The sequence below is a fragment of the Melitaea cinxia genome, chromosome 24 (genome assembly GCF_905220565.1).
Source record: "Melitaea cinxia chromosome 24, ilMelCinx1.1, whole genome shotgun sequence".
Lineage (NCBI taxonomy): Eukaryota > Metazoa > Arthropoda > Insecta > Lepidoptera > Nymphalidae > Melitaea > Melitaea cinxia.
Genome location: NC_059417.1, coordinates 5564211 through 5587567, shown reverse-complemented (window position 1 = coordinate 5587567; position 23357 = coordinate 5564211). Strand labels below are relative to the sequence as shown.

General features: G+C 32.0%; 1 protein-coding gene across 1 annotated transcript in view; it reads left to right on the top strand.

Annotated features, from left to right (window-relative positions):
• Positions 1-23357, top strand: part of LOC123665610 (putative transcription factor SOX-15) — a 115048-nt gene that overhangs the window by 14047 nt on the left and 77644 nt on the right. The window contains exon 2 of the mRNA XM_045599889.1: positions 2075-2463. Coding sequence (XP_045455845.1) covers positions 2075-2463 — 389 coding nt within the window. The remainder of the gene's footprint in view (positions 1-2074; positions 2464-23357) is intronic.

The window sequence follows — 23357 nt, the reverse complement described above, 5'->3', positions numbered from 1 at the left end:
GTACGATCATTTATGTAAATGAGTACTTACTTAGACATTTCTTACAAAATAAGGTTATATGATGTTCAATTTAAGTGAAATAATTTTAAACTTATGATTTAATACTTTATACATTTTATTTATTTCAAGTTTAATTATTTTAAGAATCGGTCAATAAACTTAGTTTTTGATGGAAACGTTCGGTTCAAATCCAGTTATGTAAACCGATTGTAAGAATTATTAAGATTATTTTATACTTAATTAATTTCTGGTTAGTGTAGAAATTGTAAATTAATAATTAATAAGGAATTTTTAGTACCTTAACAATTAAATAATTACATAAATAATATGGGACATTCAACATTACTTTTTAATCTTACATTATGTAACTAACACCAAAAAAAAAACCTTATTATCAAAGTCTATATACCATCCTATAAAAAGTTAGCAGCTTTCTGCTACAAGAAGAAACATCAAAGAGAAAACGGCCTAACAATACCTGATTCCCACAGTGGCGCCGCTAGCGGCGTTCTTAGAAAACACGGTGTCAAATGCGGCGCCTGCGCACTTTCCTTTAAATTTGGAATCGCGTATCGCCTCAAGTTACTCTATGTGTGGCAATGTTTGCCAGTAACATGTGGTAGGTATGTAGTAATGTGTGGCCTTTATTCCTAGAAATTGTGTTAACTTAATCTAGGCATTATTACAAACTGCAGTAAACTGGATATGTATTTTTTAAATTGTGATATTAAATATATCTGTTGACTAAGACGTTATTTATAGGATTTAAAAATTTTGATTTTGAAGAAACAGTACGAGCCTATGAACCAAATCCTTAATTTCTAATCAATGGTATTTTTAATTTAATTTAACCTAAATAGTAGAAAATATTTGATAATATTTTTGGCAGCATCATATGCACGATATAGAATAATACCCACTAATAATAATTACCATTTTTATTACTTTAAAGATGTTTTTGCATAAAATCTTGTTCGTCTTCTTCTTCAAAAAAAGGTTCGTAAATCATTTTTGCTTACATTTCCAAAGAAATATTTGAACCGTTTTTCTTTTTTACTAACTTTTCTAAGTCAAGCCCTGCCAGAGCTAATGGCTAACTCCAGTAGACGTAACTGAGCTCCAATAACGCGTATCGATTGCCGACGATATAGTTCGTTTTACAATGTTTCCTGATATCGTTATGTTCTCGTCACCATGTACCTGACACCTGATAGATTTCACAAATACGTCGTTATTCCTTCCCATTCCTTATCGTGTAATAGAACGCTTATATTCCTTGACTCTTAGTAGACTTGATTCTTAGTAGCTTAGTATGATAAGCCTTTAGTTATCTAGTTGAACCAAGTGGAAGATTTATTTTTCTCATGCATTTTTGAGCTCAGCATTAATCTTATATTCATTTTAAGTCTATACAAATAAATAAATTTGGAGTGTCTGTTTGAAATATCAAACTGCTTTTTACTAAATGCATATGGATGTATACATATAACATAACATTTTTTACAACTTTCGTCTGTCTGTCTGTCTGTTTGTTCCGGATAATCGCTGAAACGGCTGGACTCATTTTGACGAAACTTTTACTAGCAGATATCTGATGTAATAAGGAGTAGTTTAGGCTACTTTTATTTTAGAAATTTATTTATTTTGTAACTCTGCAAACTGAACAATATTTTTTTTTAGTTTTACGCGGATCGAGTTGCGGGCACAGCTCGTTAAGTATACCTATTGTTCTGGAGGTTTTTGTATTTATGTTTTTTTTTTGTGATTATGCTACAATTTCGAATAATCTAATATATTAATAAATATTTAATTGCTGTATACACCTTAAAATACAAATCATACTGTATTTATTGTACCTGTGTCTAACTTGGTATTTCTACTTGCAATGTGTTTATGAATGATTATCTAAATTTTAATCTAAGGTTGAATGATGAATATCTAAATTTTAATCTAAGGTTTTAGGCGATAATTTTTTATAATATAATTCAAAAATTATTTAAATACTAGTTCGAATTATGGGTAAAATTTTTATTATCTGTTCTGTTTGTAAAATGTACACATTTTTTGTCAACAGCATGATGGACTCAGGGGGCGCTGGCATTGAATCTCCACCGACCTATCACCGGAGCTATGAGCAATATGTCCAAGGCGCTGTAGAGAACAGTACTGATTCAGTCCAAGACCAGACCAGTCCAGAACTGGTAGTCTGGTCTACACTACCATACGGTCTGGATTACAGGGCGCAGTATGATTACAGAAGCCCTTATGATACCTCAAGGGATTATTCCTCACAGCAGTATGCAAGAGCGCCATTCACAACCAAGATGGGCCAGGCCAAAGCGTTGAAGGAAGCCAGGATACGAAGACCTATGAACGCGTTCATGGTGTGGGCGAAAGTGGAGCGGAAAAAACTGGCTGATGAGAATCCAGATCTTCATAATGCTGACTTAAGTAAAATGCTAGGTAAGTGATTTATGTAAATAATATATATTTTCAGGGTAACAACTTTAGCTTATTATCTTTGCTAAATCAGAATATAAGGGATTTATTTCTTTTTTATAATCAACTCGTTCGTTTCATTTTGAAGACGACGAAACAAACATTAGCAAATTAATCAAATCAAGCATTATATATGGATAATTTTGACACATTAGCGCAATGGTTACAGCACTGGATTACAGCTATTGCGCTGGCTTTTGTGGGTTCGGTCCTCGTACATGATATACATTTATATTAGCCATAAAGACGTTTGCCGTGGTCTGGGCGTTTGTGCTTATGTACTGTGTATGTTTCCGGACTCCCGAAACCGGATTAAATCCTAATGGGTGCCTATGTATATATACGTAATATGTATATATGTATGTATACGTAAATATTAAAATTGATGTCTGGTCATTACATATTCCTATATTCATATCCTTCTCCTACATGAGGAAAGAGGCCTATGCCCAGTTGTGGGATATTACAGGCTGAAGCAACAAACATTACATATTTATGATTTAGTGGCTGTGGTGGTAGTCTCGCATTTTATTATTCGCTAAATATCTATATACCACAAGATTTATTACAACATCCGTCCAATCTCACTGACTTTCCCAATTATAATATTAATAAGACTATCAAATAACTGGTTATAGTAAACGGGATAAAAAGTCACAGGAAACCAACCCTCGTCTGATGAGTCAGCACAAACAGTCACTCTTCGCTACAGAACATTTGAAATTCAAATTAGAAGCTAGTTTGAAAAAAAATACTCCCAAACGTGTAACATCTATCGCACCGAGTTATTTGTATCAGCATAATGTTATTTTAAAACGTATGTATATTGAAAAATTTAATTTACATGAGACGAGTTTTAGTAACGTACACTTTTATTTAATTATTACCAATGTATGCATTCGATTGTGTGTGTGTGTGTGAGAGAGTAGATGTGTACGTAAAATGTTCAAATTATACATACAAACAAGGCAATTTATCTCTACTCGACCTTTAAAGAACTTTAATAACTTTATCGAGATAGTAATTCACTTCATAAAGAAAGTAAGGACATATAAAGTGCGAGTTGAGCATGCCGGTTCTATAAGTGTTCCGTACCACCGTAAAATTATTAAATGAGCATACTTTTTAAATGCCTATTAAATCGCTGAAAAACATGTTTCTTTTACAGAATATATATATTAGTTTAGTCACATAAATATCCCATGAAAATATCAACTGCAGGACTTTTTTTAATACTTTATGTTAAAAAAGCTAATATTGGTTCAGAAATGTCACAGTTTAACGACCACAAACAAATCTTTTATCTCTATAATATATAAGTATGTATTACTCAGTCATAAGAATCGAAAGTACGACCATCAATAACTACAGCAGACGGTAATCACTTGATAGAAATTCTCTTGAAATTAATTATACATACGATGTTGAAAAAATAGGCTGTAAGAGATGTCTTGTAATCCCTTATTGGCCTTAAATAACTTAGTCACATAGTTTCACTTACATGGCCAAGCGACATTACGTTAACAACTTAATTAAAATCTACTATAGAGTCATTGGTATGCGCCTATTAGAACTGGTCAAGAGTGAGGTATATTTTTAATAAAATATATAAATACTTCTTGCTTGTTATATCCCCGGTATTTTTATGATTTTTTTATCTATATTAATATGAAAAAGGTGAAGGATTTTTTTTATTATTTGGAAGATGGCTCCGGTATTTCAAAATATGTATATTTGAGTAGGTAAGGCGAGATATAGAGATAATAACCAGTAACGCAAGTAACATTTTGTTTGTAGATTGGTTACTTGAATATGGCCAGGTTTTATGAATTTTTTTGATTATAATCCTTAAAATAAGAATTAAAATAAAATAATTGCTGCTAAGAATTTTAATAACAAAATCAAAATAAAAATAAATTCATCTTATATTATACGTATAACTACGATCTACGTAAGTTTGCCGGTGAAGGCTAGATGAGGATTTACGGCGCGGTGCGCGGGTGTAGCGCGAGCTTGGGAGACCTATGTCCTAAGGTGTATTTCCTATATTTGGAGATAAAAGAGGTTACCTGCGTGAGCTACTTTTCTATAAAAAAATAATGCCTTCCGTAAATTTTAATATTTTTTTCTTTTTAAATGGTTAATTTCCATGCCTAATTTACTATTCAAGGTACCCAATGTTAAGTCTTAAACTTTTAACCGACAGTACTGAACGCACTATTTCTATACACCGAAGTGATTTTGTTATAATCGTGTATGATATAGTTATATTTATAATTATCGCGACCTTTATAGCTTTCTCCGAGCGGGACATGAACTCAGCTACGCAACGTCTGTAATGTAATCCGAACAGTCGTGCGCGTAAGTGTTCCCTTGTATTCTGCATTTTTAAACTCAAATTTATAAACTGTATAGGTTAGGTTACGCTACAGCTTTTACTATATCTGCTTAATGATTTTAACAAAACCTTTACTTGGGTTAACAATAATATAAAACCTAATAACAATTGATACTGTTTTTTTTTTGTATTTGTAGTCAAGAATTTAATTAATCAGTCATTGTATGTGCTATTTTTTTGTACAGCATATTTATAGCTGTTAATTACAGGTCATACTACTTGTTTCAATATAATTGTTACCTTAAAAAAATATTAGTTTTAATCTTAAGTACATGTGAATCGTTTGTTTATTTGAATGTAAAAACTACCAGGATGTTAAATGTATTATTAATTACTTAAGAGTTTGTTTATCTACGAAGGATGTAGGTTTGAGGCTATAAAACAACATATTGTAACTCTTGTTAACGAAACATTTACATTTAGTGTCAAGCAAGCAGTAACATTTCTTATAGTAAATACTTTTTTAAATAATTTAAAAAAGTTAAAATCCGAGTACTATGTAACAAATACAATCAACTGGTTTTACATCTGATCCCATTTGTCATAGCTCGAATTAGGTTGGTAACGGTAACTTCTGTAGCCGAATGTCCCACCATAGGTTAGATATGGCAAGTCATTATGGCGTACCGCGTGGGTGGCTGATCGTATCATACTTAATGAAATAAAACTCGTACAAAAAGCTGTACCCCTAAATAGTAGTATCATATTCGGTAACTGGATCGAGCTTTCGCTCAAGACTAAATGTAATTACCATACAAATTTTATGCGGTGCCCAATTTTAAAAAGTTAAATCTTATTTGAAGGATCAGAGGTAAAAAAAGTGTGGTCAGAAGATTCGAAGGAACAAACTGAGTTTAAAAACGAAAGATTTTTTTTTCTATGTGACGAATATTTGACATTGCCAAAATAAAACATCTTGATCGTCAATCTATGCTTTTTAATTACACACTCAAATTTGGCTAGGAGAGAAGGCTGTATAGCTTTAAATTTTTTTTTTTTTTTTGAAAAAAAATATTTATTTCAGTACCATCGAGTTATTTTACACATTGTGATTGACTCCCTCAATTAGGCGCAGAAAGCACCTGAGCCAGATGGAGTCGCTCTTCCATTATAAACTAAATACAAGGAAAAACAGTACTTAGCGCTAATTCATACAATACATATATAAACAATAAAGAAATAAAGAAGTAGTTAAATATTCATACATAAATATACATGTGTGTGTGTACGCGTGTGTGTGCGTGTGTGTGTTTGTGTATGGGTGTTTGTGTGCGTGTGCGCGTGCGTGCGCGTTTGTATGTGCGTGTGTGTATGTGCGTAATTGAACGTATGCGTGTGCGTGTACATGGTTCAGCCTGATTTTATTTTATTCAGAAGATTTTCTGTCTGGTCGTAATCTAAGGTTTTAAGCCAACTCGATAACTTATTTCTACATTTACGAAGTGTCAACGGATGAATATTTAGGAATTTATTGATAGTATTATATAAAAACGATGACATATATCCGAACTGACACTGAGCGAATTGTGAGTGAGTACGTTTAGTGGCAAAAACATTATCCTTTCTTCTCTTCTTAAAATTTACTATATTGTAATTTGAGGAGGTATGCTTCCTTAAAACTGTATGCTGAATGTAAAGTTTTCTGACTGATAATACCTCCGATGTTGTGTAAAGGCTAGTGGTCGAATATTGGCGTTTTTTAAAATAAATAACCTTCAAAAGTGCTCGCTGTGCTCTCTCCAACACAATTAAATGAGTTTTCGAAGCAGCACCCCATACTGTAATACAATATGTAATGACTGTCTGTGCTAAGGCGTAGTAGATCTGTTTCAACAGCCTTTGGCAAGCCACATGCCTGAGAGTTTTAAAAATTCACATAAGCTTTCTAAGTCTACCAGACACTAATTCTACATGTGGTAGCCAGGACAATCTATGATCGACCATAATACCCAGGTATTTAGTAACAAACACTCTTTTGATTGAGGGGCAAGTGCACAAAGTATTTTCAGGATGATGGTTTTTGTGTATTTTGATATCGAAATTGCAATCCGGTTGGGTTCTGTTAGTTACTGTAAGGCACATGTAATTAGTTTTGGAGGTATTCAAGGTTAGCAAATTACATCTGAGCCAATCTGCGACCAACCCTAAGCCATTTTCAGCCACAGCCTTAACCTTATCCAAATTGATTTACTTTTAATTTTAGTAAAAAATTACAAGGTAAATTCATAGATTATATTAATAAATTAGCTGACCCCGCAAACGTTGTTTTGCCATATACGTAATTATCCTTTAATCTACTTTATAACTTAGAGGTATGAAAATATGAATGAGGAATGTTGGCCGATTCTCAGACCTACCCGATATGCACAAAATAATTGTGTTTGCTCGCAAAGATTACTCAAAAAGCAGTTATCAGATCTCGATAAAATTTATATGTGACCACATGATAAACATCAGCTTGCGATTAAATTAAAAATTATCAAAATCGGTACACCCAGTAAAAAGTTATTGCAGATTTTCGAGAGTTTCCCTCGATTTCTCTGGGATTTCATCATCAGATCCTGTTTTCCTTATCATGGTACCAAACTAGAGATATCCCCTTTCCAACAAAAAAATAATTATCAAAATCGGTACATCCAGTAGAAAGTTATGCGGTATAATACAACGTAGGTCGACGAAAAAAGCGTCAAGTAAAAACGCATTATTAGATATAACTCGAAAAGTAGTTGTTAGAACTCAAATAAATTTAAATGGGACCAATAAGCACACACCACCTTTCGATTAAAAAAAAAAAGTCGAAATCGGTCCACCCGGTCAAAAGTTCTGATGTAACATACATAAAAAAACCTCCTTTTTTGGAAGTCGGTTAACAAAATTTCATAAAAATCGGTTCAGCAGTTTCGGAGGAGTATTGTAACTAACGTTGTGACACGAGAATTTTTCAAAATTGAAGGAATTACTCTAAGTATCATTTAAATACTTTTTAAAATGGGATTACTACTAGGTTTTGATAATTGTAAATTGAGATACATTTCAGATTAATATTTGTTTATTATCTTATTTTAATTATTCACAATTGACCTAAATAAAACTATAACTAATTTGGATGATTTCTGATATTAATTTACCCTTTGGACTGAGAACAGTGCCTGAAAGTAATTTCCTTATTTGATTTATCTCTCCTGTTATAAAACCGCCAAATATTCTTTTGATACTATAATTGTTATATTTACAGACATTTGTATTGGCCGTATACACAGATATTTGTCGTGGTCTGGGCGTTTGTATATGTATGTTTCCGAACCCCCGAAACAGGAGAAAATCCTACGGTCCCAGTTTATTATTCATTCATTGATTCTATTTATTAATAAAATCTGAAATTTCTGAATCAGTTTCAACAATTACCTGAAAAATTTCGTTATCATCATCACAGGTTATCGTCACAGAGGCTATAAAACATTACCCTATGACGCACTATCACATTAGCTTTAGTGACTTATAAATAGTTAAAGTAAATTAGCACTCTCGTACAATAAAATTACGAGTCCTTATCTATATATATAAAATTAATGTTTGTCTGTATGTCCTTTATAAAATCGAAAACTATGCATTTGGCCAAGTCATGATCCTTAGCAAGGTGTTGAGCATGAGCCAACAAAGGTTTCTGAGTTGGTTCAACCAAAAAAAGGCGTAGCAACGCGCGCAAAATCATTTATTATTTGAATACTTATTAATTTACAATTAATTTGAAGCTACCAGCAGCTTGCAATGTAAATCTCGTTGAGAAAAATCAACAAAAATGTTTACAGTTGCTGCAAAATTATTTGTAGTTATTTTCCATATATGTATAATTTCAAACATAGATTTAATTCTCTTACACTTGAAGCGTTTAGTAGAGTCAAGAGTCATGTTTCGCTTGCATTTGCCAAATGCAAATATAACTTTACCACAGAGAATGATACATCACAAAATATTGAGACCTATTTGAATGGAATAAGGTTGGAAATGTTAGATGCAACATTACAAGTCGATTCTGTCGTAGACCACTATTATTCATATGAGTATGAGTAATGTGTGCAAGTTATCGGCCAAAATATGGAATTACCGATGGCTTACGTGTCGTGATACTTATGTTGTAGTGTATAGTATGTTATGGTTTTGCCATATTTATGTCATTCTCGTGTTCGAGAAAACAAGTTGTTACATAAATAAACTTTACTATAGGTCACATGCGGTCTGTTCCTAAGATAAGCCTGTGTTGTAGGTACCGACTAAGCCTGGTAGTCGACTGATATGGCTATGTACTTAATATTTTTTGATAGTTACCTATAAATAATGCACAAATAAATAAATAAATATATATTAAGTCAAGATAAATATCGTACTTGTTAACCGACTTAAAAAATGTGAAGTTAGAACTGAATTCAACTATATTTTTTGTGTTTGTAATAAAAGCTTATTCGGCTGCATACTGCTTTAGTGTGTATTATGTAATTCTTTAATTGCAAATCATCATTTTATACTTAAATAAAAGAAATCGATTTAACCATTTCAAATTTTTAATTGGTTTTAATATTTATATGTAAAGACTAAAGGCAGCAAAAGTCAGTTTTTTTTAATAGATAGTTGTAAATGTAGATACGTTATCGCTTAAATTCAAGTGACGTCACGGTCGAGTCACTTCGCAACGATTCGCGTCGCTTCGTATCGCGATCGCATTCCTACGATAGCTCTCGTTGATAAAAGAATTCAATATCACTTAGTTATTTTTTTCTAGTCCCGACTAACAATAACTGTTAGGGACAGCAGGATGTATCACTCAAAATCTGGAGCAGGAGTGAAAAAGTAAGTGACCAAGTGTTTTTAGGGCCAACGTGTTGAGTGTTGGAACAACGTGTTGGTGCTAGAGGCCAACTTGGCGTACTGAAGTCTGTTCCAGGGAGGCCAAGATTCTTGATAGTCCGAGAAAAACTTTTCAAAATTTAAAATTATTCGCGACCCGTAATTACATACGCATTTAAAGGGTACATATAAAAAAGAATATTTTTAAACATTTTTGAATATCATATCAAAAATTGACCGCTCCAGCGGGAGCGGGATATCCCGCTGGAGCGGTCAATTTTTGATATGATATTCAAAAATGTTTAGAATTCCTAATGTGTGGGTAACACAAAAATAAAATCGTGAATATTTTTAATATAATAAAAATGATAATAAAAAAATAAATATCACAAAAATTAAAAGGGAACATTTATCGAGCGCCACAAATAATTCTTCAAAGCGTGTGTGATGTGGCTCGCGAGCCGCAGGTTGGCCACCCCTGGTCTCTTGAATAACTTATAATACCGTAAAAAATATTTAAAAAACTTAGTAATTAACAATAAAAATTAAAATAATATTGAAATAATAAATATTTTAGACGTTGCGGCTAGATTTTGTTTTTATAGTATATAATTATTAACAATATAAACATTTGTGGTTTATTTATATCCATTGAATTAATTTATTCCGTGAAATCACTCCGCGCTATTATTTAATATTTGTGAGTATTTGTTTGTATTCGAAACGCTTATGGTTAGTTTTCTTACAACTGATTTTATTTTAACTGTCGACAACAATGAGGAGTTTTTTCCTGAGGTTTTATTTTTTTTACTCAATTACAGCACAGTTAAGTTGCGTAATGTATCTTTATTGTTTTTCGTTCCTTAGAGTGTATTTTTTTAGATATATCTATACAAATAAATAAAATTGGAGTGTCTATATGTAATATTAAAATAACTGCTTTTTACCAAATGCATATGGATGCATACACGTCACATATACCAAAATAACATTTTTTACAAGTTGTGTCTGTCTGTCTGTTTGTTCCGGATAATTTCTGAAACAGTTGGATCAGTTTTGATAGGACTTTCATTGACAGATAGCTGATGTAGTAAGGATTGACTTAGGCTATTTTTATTTTAGAAAATGATTTAATTTATAACTCTGCGAACTGAACAATAACTTAACTAACTTTTGTTAAAATTCCAGCGGACGAAGTCGCGGGCACAGCTTGTTAATAAATAATTAGAGTCTATATAGTCGTAGTTATAACTATAAGTTAAAAAGCCTATAAAAAGTTTAAGGTGATATTTGGGATTTTTGGTAAAGATTTTATTTAAAAAAATATTAATGCAAAGAAAAAAAATTTGATAATTATAATATTTAATAAATAATTAGTAAGTTTTTTACAATAACTAGAAATATACAAAAACATAATTATGTACAATAATATAATAATAAAAAACTAATTAAACAAATAAAATATTTATAAAGAGTATGTTTGTTTTTAATGATAAATTCGTTCTAAAACCACACGGAGAGCAATGTAAAAATAAACCCAATGTGATCTACGTCACTGTCGGTATTCTCATTTACTTGAGTTAAATCATATTATAAAATAAATATAATTGTATGTCTGGAATTCTGGAATCCAATTGTATTATGTGACGTATATAAACTTATAACTAGTAGGTGCTCGGAATCTGTCATAACAACCGTTCTAATGTAGTGGTGATTTAAGTTTCTGAAGTAAGACTTCTCTACGCACGCTTGCCTTGGGGAGTGAGCTGGTGAATGCGTGACGAGAGCGTTACAAAAAGTGTGATGGGGTGAGGCGAACGGAGGTTGAGCGGCAGATATAAGTTGGATGGAGCTAAAGAAGTTTTACTTCAGTCGTGTGGCGTTTTTTTATCTGTCCAGGGTTCGGTTTTTGCTTTGATTTGAATTCATTTATAATTCTTCAAATTTTTATTCTTATCTCTCCTAACTCTAGCCTCACCTACCTGGAGAGCCTATAAGCCTTTGATTCCAGTTGTTAAGTTAAACACCTAATGACAAAACTGCTCATGGTAGAAAAGGTTCGCAAACCCTCTGTGGAGTTGCGTTGCGGATTAAGCTTGAACTCTTCTTCTAGAGAGAAGAGACCTTTGTTCAATGAGACATTTACAGGCTATTTAAGTTCAGTAAAGTTCAGAATATGGTTTCTTTAGAATACAGTATACAAAAACGTAGCTACAAGTTAGATTTTGTATATAAGTCAGTCAGTTCAGCTTATCGCAGTCCTCTGCTAAACATAGTTGGCGACAGACATCCGACTATACGATAAATATGGGGATTAATATATGTTTTAATGAAAAATTTATTGTTATTTTTAATTTTCAACTTATGGTCCGTTATAAACAAAGTTAGGGACTTCCCAAGTGTTATCAATTAACGTATGGTACATAATATTGAATGTAGCTTATGTTTTTCATACAATTTTTGTAAATACAAATTAGTCTGTGTATAATTATTTTGACACAGACCGACGCAAAATAACAGAAACGATAAATTTACCTTCGTAAATTAATCACTCTTGGACCTCTCGTGACCGTGGTTGCTGTAAAGTATCCGAAACGTGAACAATCTAAAAACATACTAAACCGCGATAAAATTCGAAAAACTTGTTTCATTATATATATGCTTAAGGCTCTGAAGCTTTTTGGCCTTGACAGTTTTTCAAATTTTGACGAAACAAAACTCTGCTATTAATGCGCATGCGTTATTTTACGTACGAGTATAACAGGCAGATGTTACTTACTGTTCTGCTCCTGTGTGTGAATACTATAGTGTTTATTGCTATTAGAGTAAGTATGACTGATAAGTACCATGTAAAATCATTTTTTTAAAAGACATCTTTAGGTTTAATCATCAATTTACGTGAACTATATAATTAAGATTTAGTTGGAAGTGTTCGTTCTCGACTAAACTATTGTATAGTGGGTAGTATTTTCATACAATACTCTAATAGCAATAATTCTTATTATTTTTTCAATTACCAATAATTAAATTACTCATAGGAAGTGTAGTGTCAATCGAGATGTTATAGAGTCAAGGCATACACGTATCGGCCTTGGGATATCCTTGCTGTTAATTGGTTAAATTGCACACCATGTATGGAGCGGCGGTGTATGATGGTCGCCACGTCCGTCCGATCATACTGAGTGCACATAATTAACTGCTAGGCTATTTTAGAAATAGATAAATAAATAAACGCCTCGCACTCTACGGCCACCACTAGAATTCACTCCAAAACATACAAAATACACAAGCATCATACATATCATACATCAAACATACATAAATACCCAGACCACGACCAACATCTTTAAGACCAATACAAATGTGTGCAACCGCTAGTGCAACAGCCAGTACTGCGCCAACGCGTTGTCGAAACTTTTATTCGGTGTATGTACACTTGATTCCGATATTTCGTCGAAGTTGCAGAAGCCACATGGTCAAAGATGACTAGGTGAGTCGAAAAGAGTCGAGAGTATTGGGAATTTTAAAATGACAATCGTGGACAAAACAATCAGTTACTCAAACAATCAAAAGCTCTACCAGAATTTACTACTGTATTGTGTATTACATTAGTTTTAATGTCACCATCGGTTGTCCTAGTTTTTTTTTTACTTGTTTAATAATCTTTAAGTTATATTAATTCATCCTCATTTATTTGAATTGTCATTGTTGTTTTTGCTGGTTTTCATTTTCAAGTTTTTATTAGTCGCTGTATCTATGAATGAAGTTTTGCTTATAATTAGAGTAGCAATTACTCATGAAACAAATGAATGTATATTAATGGATAATTTTTATTGTATGCTCTGTTTTCAATCAAAATTTAAATAAATAATTAAATATCTAAACAACGAAAAGCAGCGACGGTAGCTTATCGCGGCCAGTACTGAGTGCTTTTCTTAAACTATAATATACCCGATTATCTTAATTGTTTTTGCTGATGGTTTTATTCGATACTTGATAGCTTGGTAGACTTATTGTTTAGTAAAAATAGGTTAAATACATACTAGTCTTCGAGAATGTTTTTTTTTTTTTATTTATTTTTTTCAAATAAATTATTGATTGCTTAAATCTTTAAACAACAAATAAATTTTAACGTAAATGTATTTATTATGGAGTAAATGTGGTACAACTTACGTATATTTTGTAATAACAACGTTGCTCCTAATACGGTATTTATATCAGAAATTTGTTTTAATTTCTTTCCCCTTTTAACTTCATATTTAATTTTTTGCTATTTAGAAATATAAAAAAAATTGGTTCGATTTGAAACTTACATAACTGAGGCATGATACGTATGTATAATCGTTTTGGAATTATCGTATAAATATAGTGATATATAGTTGAAATCAATATTTATGAAATTAACCAATCCGATGCAAGAAATACACAAAAAGTGTCCACTATAAAAAATTTGTTATTTTTAATTTTTGCAAATTCAAAAGCACTTAAATGTTCAATAAGCCACAAAAGATTTCTTCCAATATTAATATATCAAACCTAAAATGCGACACTGAATTATGACGAAGCAGATATTCTGCACCTGCCTAAGTGATTCAATCAGATATCTTGTGACGTTTTATCATAAAAAAATAATGGAAGCCATATTGGAGGGAATTAAGAAAAACGTCGAAAAAGTATTGCCAAAAATGTTTCAGTTTCTTACCTCAATTAAAATTAACTTTCTAAATAAGTGACATGATTGAAATAATAAAAAAATATTTATTTTGGTGTTCTAACAAAAATGGATATATTTAATTATCACGACTATATTTCCTTAAAGCCTAGTTACGTAGTTAAGTAGTTACCTTTTACTTTTAATCAAAACGGTAACTCGTTGGGTAATTAAAACGAAGTAGCATATCTCAAACATTTCCCACAGCAGACTATTTTCGGCTTATCTGTGGTAAGCGTCAACGTTTTTGGCCAAAGACAACTTTTTACACGTCGCCCAATATAGCCAACGTCAACTTATGGTAATATTATCTTGATGTGTGTATAATAAAAAGGATAAATCATATTTTTTATCTGTCAAATGACAGAACCTAAACTTTTATCGATTAATTTCGAGTATTTAACTTTTAATACGTATGGACAGTGACTTTTATGATACTGCTTACTTACAGGTTGAACTCATCACGAAAACATTTATTAAAGACGGTTTCACTTTTTCTTTTTTTATTAATCGTGTGATACATGTAAAGACTAAAAATACTTAATTATATGTATTACTGTCAAACTTTTTATTATTCTTGGGCTTAATGGCTTTCAGTTGTGCTAGGGGGCACTGTCGATTTCGCCAATGTCACGTCGGATAGAAAAGACATGAAGGAGAATGCTCAGTGTGGTTGAGATTGTAAGCTACATTGATTATTGCAGACAGAAAAAAAATAGTCAGACTTAAACTTTTTATACTCATAATATTCTTATGATGAGTCGCTGGCGTGTCTGTGATATATATATATATATATATATATATATATATATATATATATATTTAATAATTATGTAGCAATAGTTTCTTAGCATTAATTTCCTACTAATTTAATTATAATTTGTTATAAATACCCTATTTTAAATCAAGATACACGTGATCTTAAAAATACATTAAACTATGTCATTAAATACACTAAGAACGTGTGAATCCTTACGTGGTTTAGACGAAAAAAAAACTAGCCTGGAACGCGTTCTGTTCGACAAATAGCATTTTCTAGTAATAGCTAAGAAACCTAGGCAGGTAAATCGATTTCCACGAACGTTACGTACCGAAATCCATACGGAATAGCACCAAACCGTTCTAAGAAACGGGACAAAAAGAGACCGACGCGCTTATCAATATTCCACACGGGTCGACTATAATAATACAATTAATTCCGTTGTCACATCTGATAACGAAGCCGCAAACTTAGCAACTACGTCGACAACATCTTTATATCCTATGAGATAAGAATTAAATTCTTTTGATGCGGTGTTTCCAATAAATTTGTAAGACTATATAAGAAAATCAGAAGTGGGGGTCAAGTCGACTTGGGAGGTGATCCCTGAGGAAAATCGCATCTGCGCAGATCATACGATATCCTTGTCAAGTTCACGTCAAGAGAAAAAGTATGATGGATGCGGGAGATGGTTCTGATATATCTAATTTAATATTTCCTGCTAACTCTTGTGTGGTATGTACGAATTCCTTATTCGATTGGATAAAGAGAATCTTTCACCGTGTAGTAAGCTATGTATAGATTTTTATTTGTAAGCGTTTTACGATTTCTTTATTTTGTGTTCGTTATTGTTAGGACAAGGCTTTGATAAGAGAAAATTAAAAAAATCAATATATTCATGAAAAAATATGGTAGTACGAAGTTCCCCGAGTCAACTACTATTGAACGAAAAACGTTTTATACAGAATGCTATATCCATAAATTGCACAAATTGAGTTTTTTTTTGTTCAATGAGACAGGTCTTGTCCTCAATAATTAAGTATACTGTAACAAAATAAAGCTATATAAATATAAATAAATTAAGTAAAGTTCATTTAGTTAAAATTATCTTTTGCGATTTCTTCAATTATACATACACAGATCTAAGCTTTTAAAAACAAAAGCGTCTTTTATCACTCCGTTACGAAATGATGCAGCACTTAAAAACAACCTTAAATTTAAAGGTAATAAAGATTACAATCAAATGAAAAATTAGTCAAATTTTTATATGCAATTTCGTCATATCTCGAGAGACACGTTGCGAGCGTGATTGTTAACTAGACAATTAGGAGTTATTATCAAATAATACGACAGTACCCACGCTCTTGTATAATAGCATCGTTAACACCGCTACGTCTAGTCAAGTGTGAATTAATTTTAGTAATATTTGTAGATAATTACAGCTAGTTATGATTAGTGTTGTCTGAGGAAATCTATGCTAATGTTCTGGTGTAGTCTGAACCGTCATCGCTTGTTGCGAAGACGCAGATGGAAGCGATAGTTTTGCGACTTTACAGCGATTGACGCAGAGCTGTCGTTACGAAATCGAGCGCTTCTCATGTGCCATGATATTTTTTTAAATCTAGTTTCACATGCAAGTGTCGTCGTATTGAAGCTACGTCAGTTAATCCATGCATTAAGACCTTAAAACTCATTTGAGATTGTAATCTCGACCTTACCAATTTTTTTTTTCGTGTCTTCTTTATCTATCTGTGCTATTCTGGCACTATTGAAAGTCGTTAATGTAAATTAATGAATGAGCAAATGCCTCGAGATGGTCAGGGTAGACTCATACAAATAACTGTCACAATTACACAGTAGCATAGTGTTAGCATCCACATAAAGAGTAATAGCTTGTAATGGATAAACTTTGACGGTACTAAACGGATTTTAATTACGTATTCATAATTAGTAGGTGCAGAAATGATGAAGGATATCAAGATTCACAATACGACGAAATTACGAAAGATATTAAGATACTGATATAACTCTATTCTCAAATGATAATGCGAGAGTTACATCTAGTAAAAAGCATTACCCGCTAAAGACTGTCACTTCTTTGATTTTTGTGGTGTAATCTGTAGGGTACCTTATATATAGACTTGAAATGTCATCGATCAGTAATACGACGAAGGTAGTCAAAAATTAATCAATTAAATACTCATTATTAGGGATTATCAAAAGGTTCTAGTCAGATCGCGATCAAATTTAAATGGAATCACATGACAAACTCTAGCTTTTGATTAGCCGGTACTCACAGTAAAAAGTCATAAGATAACAGACATAAAAACATATTTGAATTGAGAAAGAAAAAAAATCTATATATATACGTATTATGTAATTATGCAGACTTTATGTATTTTTTTTCTTCATCATCATCATTCATCCATTATACAGTCCACTGCTGGACATAGGCCTCTACAAGTTTACGCCAAAAATAACGTGAACTCATGTGTTTTGCCCATAGTCACCACGCTGGGCAGGCGGGTTGGTGACCGCAGTACTGGCTTTGTCGCACCGAAGACGCTGCTGCCCGTCTTCGACCTGTGTATTTCAAAGCCAGCAGTTGAATGGTTATCCCGCCATCGGTCGGCTTTTTAAGCTCCAAGGTAGTAGTGGAACTGTGTTATCCCTTAGTCGCCTCTTACGACACCCACGGGAAGAGAGGGGGTGGCTAAATTCTTTAGTGCCGTAACCACACAGCACTTTTTTTTCTTATTTACTTTAAAACATTTCCAGGAAGTATTTATGTACAGAAATACTAGGAACAAAATATAAAAAGCTATTTATTTTCACGGAATCAACAATAAGCTAACGTCACGTACGTTGCTACCGTTGGCAATCAAAATAAAATACGAAATTTGAAATTTTAAAGTTGCGCACGCGCCATGAGTCACACACGCAATAGGGTCACGACTGTTCGGGCCTACTATACCGATATATCCATACTTCATACTGCCTTACCGAGTTTTGATTACGATGTATTTACTACACAAGAACACATTTGATACTTTAATAAAAATATATTATAAGTAAATATTATTTTTTCGTTTAAAACATTTTAATTAAATATTTGTAAAATATAGCGCAAATTCTATCAACTATTGGTGAGTAATTCAAATAAAAAATATTTAAATTATATTTATGATGGTGGCCATTGTATGCCGAATTCGTGTTAGAGTACTCATGCTTAGTGATAAATTGATTTTAATACCACCAAAATTGTTGGACGTTACGACTATATTTAAATAATATAAACATTATTTAACTAAATAAGGGCAACACGTACGTGATGCCTATATAAAATTAATAGTAAATGCCTACTAGGCAATATGATGGATTTTATAAGTTACTAGATTACCCGCGTTGTTTGACCCGCTTTGTGGTTAATGACTGCTTATCCTCTTAGTCATATCATGGTGTTTCGTAACCAAAATTATTATTGTTATAATGGCTATAGTTATTTTTAAATTATCGTTTATGTTTCAACAAAATCAGCTCAGTTTTTTGTGCCTGCTGGTTATTACAAACCGTACGATAAAACACTTTTAGAATTTATTACTTCAGCGTTAGTTGCCTGTACGGTAGGCAAAAAAAAAATAAAAATAAAATAAAAAACAATCTTTGTCGTAAAAAAATTTAGGGAAATTTGTCCTTGGCTACTATTTCCTTATTTACACTAATTTATTTAAGAGTGTTACCTTTCGAAAATCTGCCCATTTTCATGGATAAGTTTATTGTTATAGTTTTGTACAACAACTGTTAAATTAATGAAATGATACAAACGTTTGGATTATGACTATACAAAGATTTTATGCTTTTCTAAGTATCTACTCTTCTCTCTATCCTTCTCCTACATAGGGAAAGAGGCCTGTTATAGGCTGAATGCAAAGTATCTAATAAAGATCTTCCTTTATTCTTTTTTTCTGTATAGTGACTGATCGTACCTTCAATTGTAAGACTTTCCTCCCCTAATTTTTTATTTTGTAAAAATATCGTATATAATAATAAATTATTGAACATATTGTGTATTACCTGACACTTTTGGCTAGGAATAATATATTACTTATATTTAAAAACGTTGTCTTTCTAATGTATTCTTGTTTAAGTCAAATGTACGTAGTATATTGTCATAAGGGTTTAAGTTAAATGTAAATACTTATGATAAAACACGTTTTTGACTTCAAATAAAAATAAATAATAAATAAATATTTTTAGCATTCACACAAGGTCATTTATTCCTACGGTAAGCAATTTAATGCTTATATTATAAGTAGCAGCCGACTGATACAGCTACATATTTATTTATTTTTTAATAAATACATATAATAAACAATTACATATATTTCACCCAGACCCCACAACCCTCGCAGCAAAAAGTAGGATCACTGCACACTACGCCAACGAGTTAGTCAATAATTGTCAAATATCAAAACGATGCATTTGTAGTACGTATTCGCCTACGCTGCGCCGCTACGGAGGTTCGAGCGTCGAATACATTATTTTGTTGTAAGTAGGCGAATCGATAGATATGACCGACGACAAATTGTTACTGCAAATTAATCGATGCTCTAGTAATCGATTGATCGGAAGATAATCGATTTATAGCGTTATAAATGTGATCGTGTAATAATATCGAGTATAATAATAATATCGACATAATCCAATTAAAACGATTCCTAATATCTGGTTCGATCAAGTTGTATATTTAATACTAGTTGTTTCTTGCGGGTTTGTTTGCTTAACTCCTAATTCCGGGAGAACTTTATCTATCTCTGGTTTGTCAGCTAGCTATAGGTTTTTGATACAATTTGTATGGAGATTACGTCAAAATTCTATCTCTAGTAAGGGGTCATTTATAAACTACGTCACACGAATTTCACGTATTTTTGACCACTTTATCGTCCGTGTCATAGATGGTCACATTTATGTGACCCCGCTTACCTCGTGTGACGTCAAATATTTAAAAATTTTACACCTATAAATTCTTATTTATTAAATTGAAACATCATCATCATCATCATCATTTCAGCCAAATCAAGTTCGCAACAAAAAAGGCGCGAACTCATGTGTGTTACCCATAGTCATCACGCTGGGTTGGTGAAAACATCAATAGTGATATAATTTTTATTTTTATTTTAACTAATAATTAGACATATTACATTATTAAATGTGATATCACAAAATTTATGAGCCCTCTTTACCCTTTGTCACACAACATCACTCTTTGTCGACCCCTCTTACTGTTGACGTAACTTATGGATGTCCCCTAAGCAAATTTCGAGATAGATAATAGAGAATATTAAAAATGGCTGTTAATCTACAAATTGATCTGGGATCCCATCTATATACATAATTATCTATATTTGTGCTTTTATTTTATTTGCAATCGGTTTAACAATTTTTGTATGAAAGAGTAACAAACATCCATTCGAAGATTAAAATTTATAATACTAGTTGCACCATGTGGTTTCAGCTGCTTAATTATTATATACTGTATTGCACTCAAAAATACATGTAGAAATATAAAAGAATAAGGTTTATGACAAAGGTGGGTAGATCTCTTCCAGTCAACCCATGGTCACGAGTACCTGTTTCATATAGCGAGGCAAACAGTGCAAGAAGTATTTATTTAAGAAGAAGAAAACTAACACAAAAAAAGATAAAATTTATGTATATTTAAAAACTAGCTGTGATTTTGTCTGCGTGGTGCAGTTATAAAAAAATCTAAAATAACAGTAACCCAAGTTACTCCTTATTACATCAGCTGCCAGAGAAAGTCCCGTCAAAATCGGTCCAACCATTTCAGTGATTAGCCGGAAGAAACAGATAGACAGACAGACAAAATCCTACTAGGGGCCGTTGAGTGTGAAGCGTTTATTTTTTTTATACAAAATGTTTTTTATATATATATGTAGTGTGTATATATATATATATATATATAAATAAATTTAATTAAAAGCGGTTATTTTAATATTACAAACAGACACTCCAATTTTATTTATTTGTATAGATGTAACATACTACATACTAGCAAATACATATAAAGATACGTACCAATATACAAATACACTTATACGTATACATAAACATATACATACTCACTATAGTATATAAGTAAATACCTACATATTCTATACAGATGTTTACACATTAGCTAGTGAAAGCAAGTGTTTCCTTATTTTATATTTAAAGGAAACAAGGAAAGGACAAGTTTGAATGACTCTTAAAAGTTTGTTCTATAGTATGGAGGCTCGTACTAATAATGAATATAGCTTGAATTTTGTTCAGGGCGTCTGGAAAGAGTAGGAGAAGGTAGTAGGTGAAATCAGGATCTAAGATACGACGGAGCATTTGGATTATGAAGCATATTAAAGAGAGTGGACAGGATGTGCATATCACCTCGAAGACGAATAGGAAGCCATTTTATCTGAGCACGAAAGTGAGAGATGCGATCGAATTTTCGCAGGCAAAAAATGAGTTTTCTAACCAATCTGTTTGTTAAGTAAATTTTGTATAAAAGAGTAACAAACATGAATACAAACTTTCCCACTTATAACATTAGTTAGTTCCTACGATTAATAGTATTTTGCTAATAACGTGGGAAGGTTTCTAGTGAAAGGTTATTTATAAAATGGTATATAAATCTCAACAGTTACATATTTATTACCGAAAAATTAATTTGTTAAAACAATAAAGCAGTCACAGATTACCTTAAATCATATTTGTCAGCAATTAAAACCTATCATTAAACTTTATATTGCAGTAAGTTTAAACGATAATTATTTCCAACGTATGAGTAGGTCGAGACTATTAAATCCAACTATTTTATAACTCCGTAATGTCATTTTGTTGTGCGAATATCATAAAACATCTTTGGAGGACAATTCAGTCAAGCGTAAATCTTGGAACTAGTCTTATAATAAGTTTACGATCGTTTAGATTTTGCTTAGTCCAATCGCTTATTTGAATATTTCAACTGGTTTGACGGTGCGTTAGTGCAACGGTCACAGCACTGGTTCGATCCTCGCTCGAGACAGATATTTGTAATTGGTCGAGGAAAAGTCTTTTCGTATTTTTTTAGTGAAAAGTTGCAACAAATCTTTTTGGTTGTGTTGTTTGTAACTGACTGGTTTTGATACCACGAAAAGGTGACGTTTTAAAAATGAAATTTAAAAGTAAAAAAAAAAAAAAACATATTTCCGACACTTTTCATTTGTTTTTCTGTCCGCCAAAATAGGTGAATCCAACGAATTCTAAGAAATTCAGTACATTTTAAAGTTTTACAAAAAAAATGTGAGTCAAGCCGCGAAAATATTTTGTCTCTTATGTACCTAACGCAGTGTCAGTAACGATTTCAATCAGGAAATTTTGATGTCAAAAATGCATGTCACTTTGGTCGCCTAGTTACGGATAAATGTGACATTTTTGATAAAGTGGAGTTAGATCGACATTTGAGTAGTTGTGATATAGCTGAAGATCTAATAATTGACCATAAAACAGTTTTGACCCTTTTGAAAAAGGCTGGCTGAACAAAAAAGCTCAATAAATGGGTGCCACATGAACTCACTGCAAGAAACCTAAGATACCGTGTACTCATTTAAGTTTCTCTCAAGACGTGATGATATTGAACCATTTTTGAACATATTGATCACTGGTGACGAAAAGTGGATAACCTTTGATAAAAATATATGAAAGAGATCGTAAAGAAGACTAGTAGATATACTAAAATTATTCTCACTGTAGTGTATGTGTCACAGCAGAAATGTTACCAAAAATCTCATTATTTAAACCACATTAACCTGGTCTTGAGAGATATATCGTCAAACGTTCGGGAAATATGTACAAATTGCACATTTAAGTATACAAATATATATTTTGTAAGGAAATTTCCATAATGTTTGAAAAACCATTTAGATTATGTAACATTTTAAGACTTGTTGCTAAGTTGTATAATAATAGATTTTAGCGACAATGTTTTTGCTATATTGACACTTGTCTAGCATTTTTTTATATGTTCAGAAATATAAAAGTGTGATTGGAAGTATATTTATAGGAAACCAAATATAAGTTTGTTCGTACTGACTCTAAGTGAGAGTCGCTTGTTA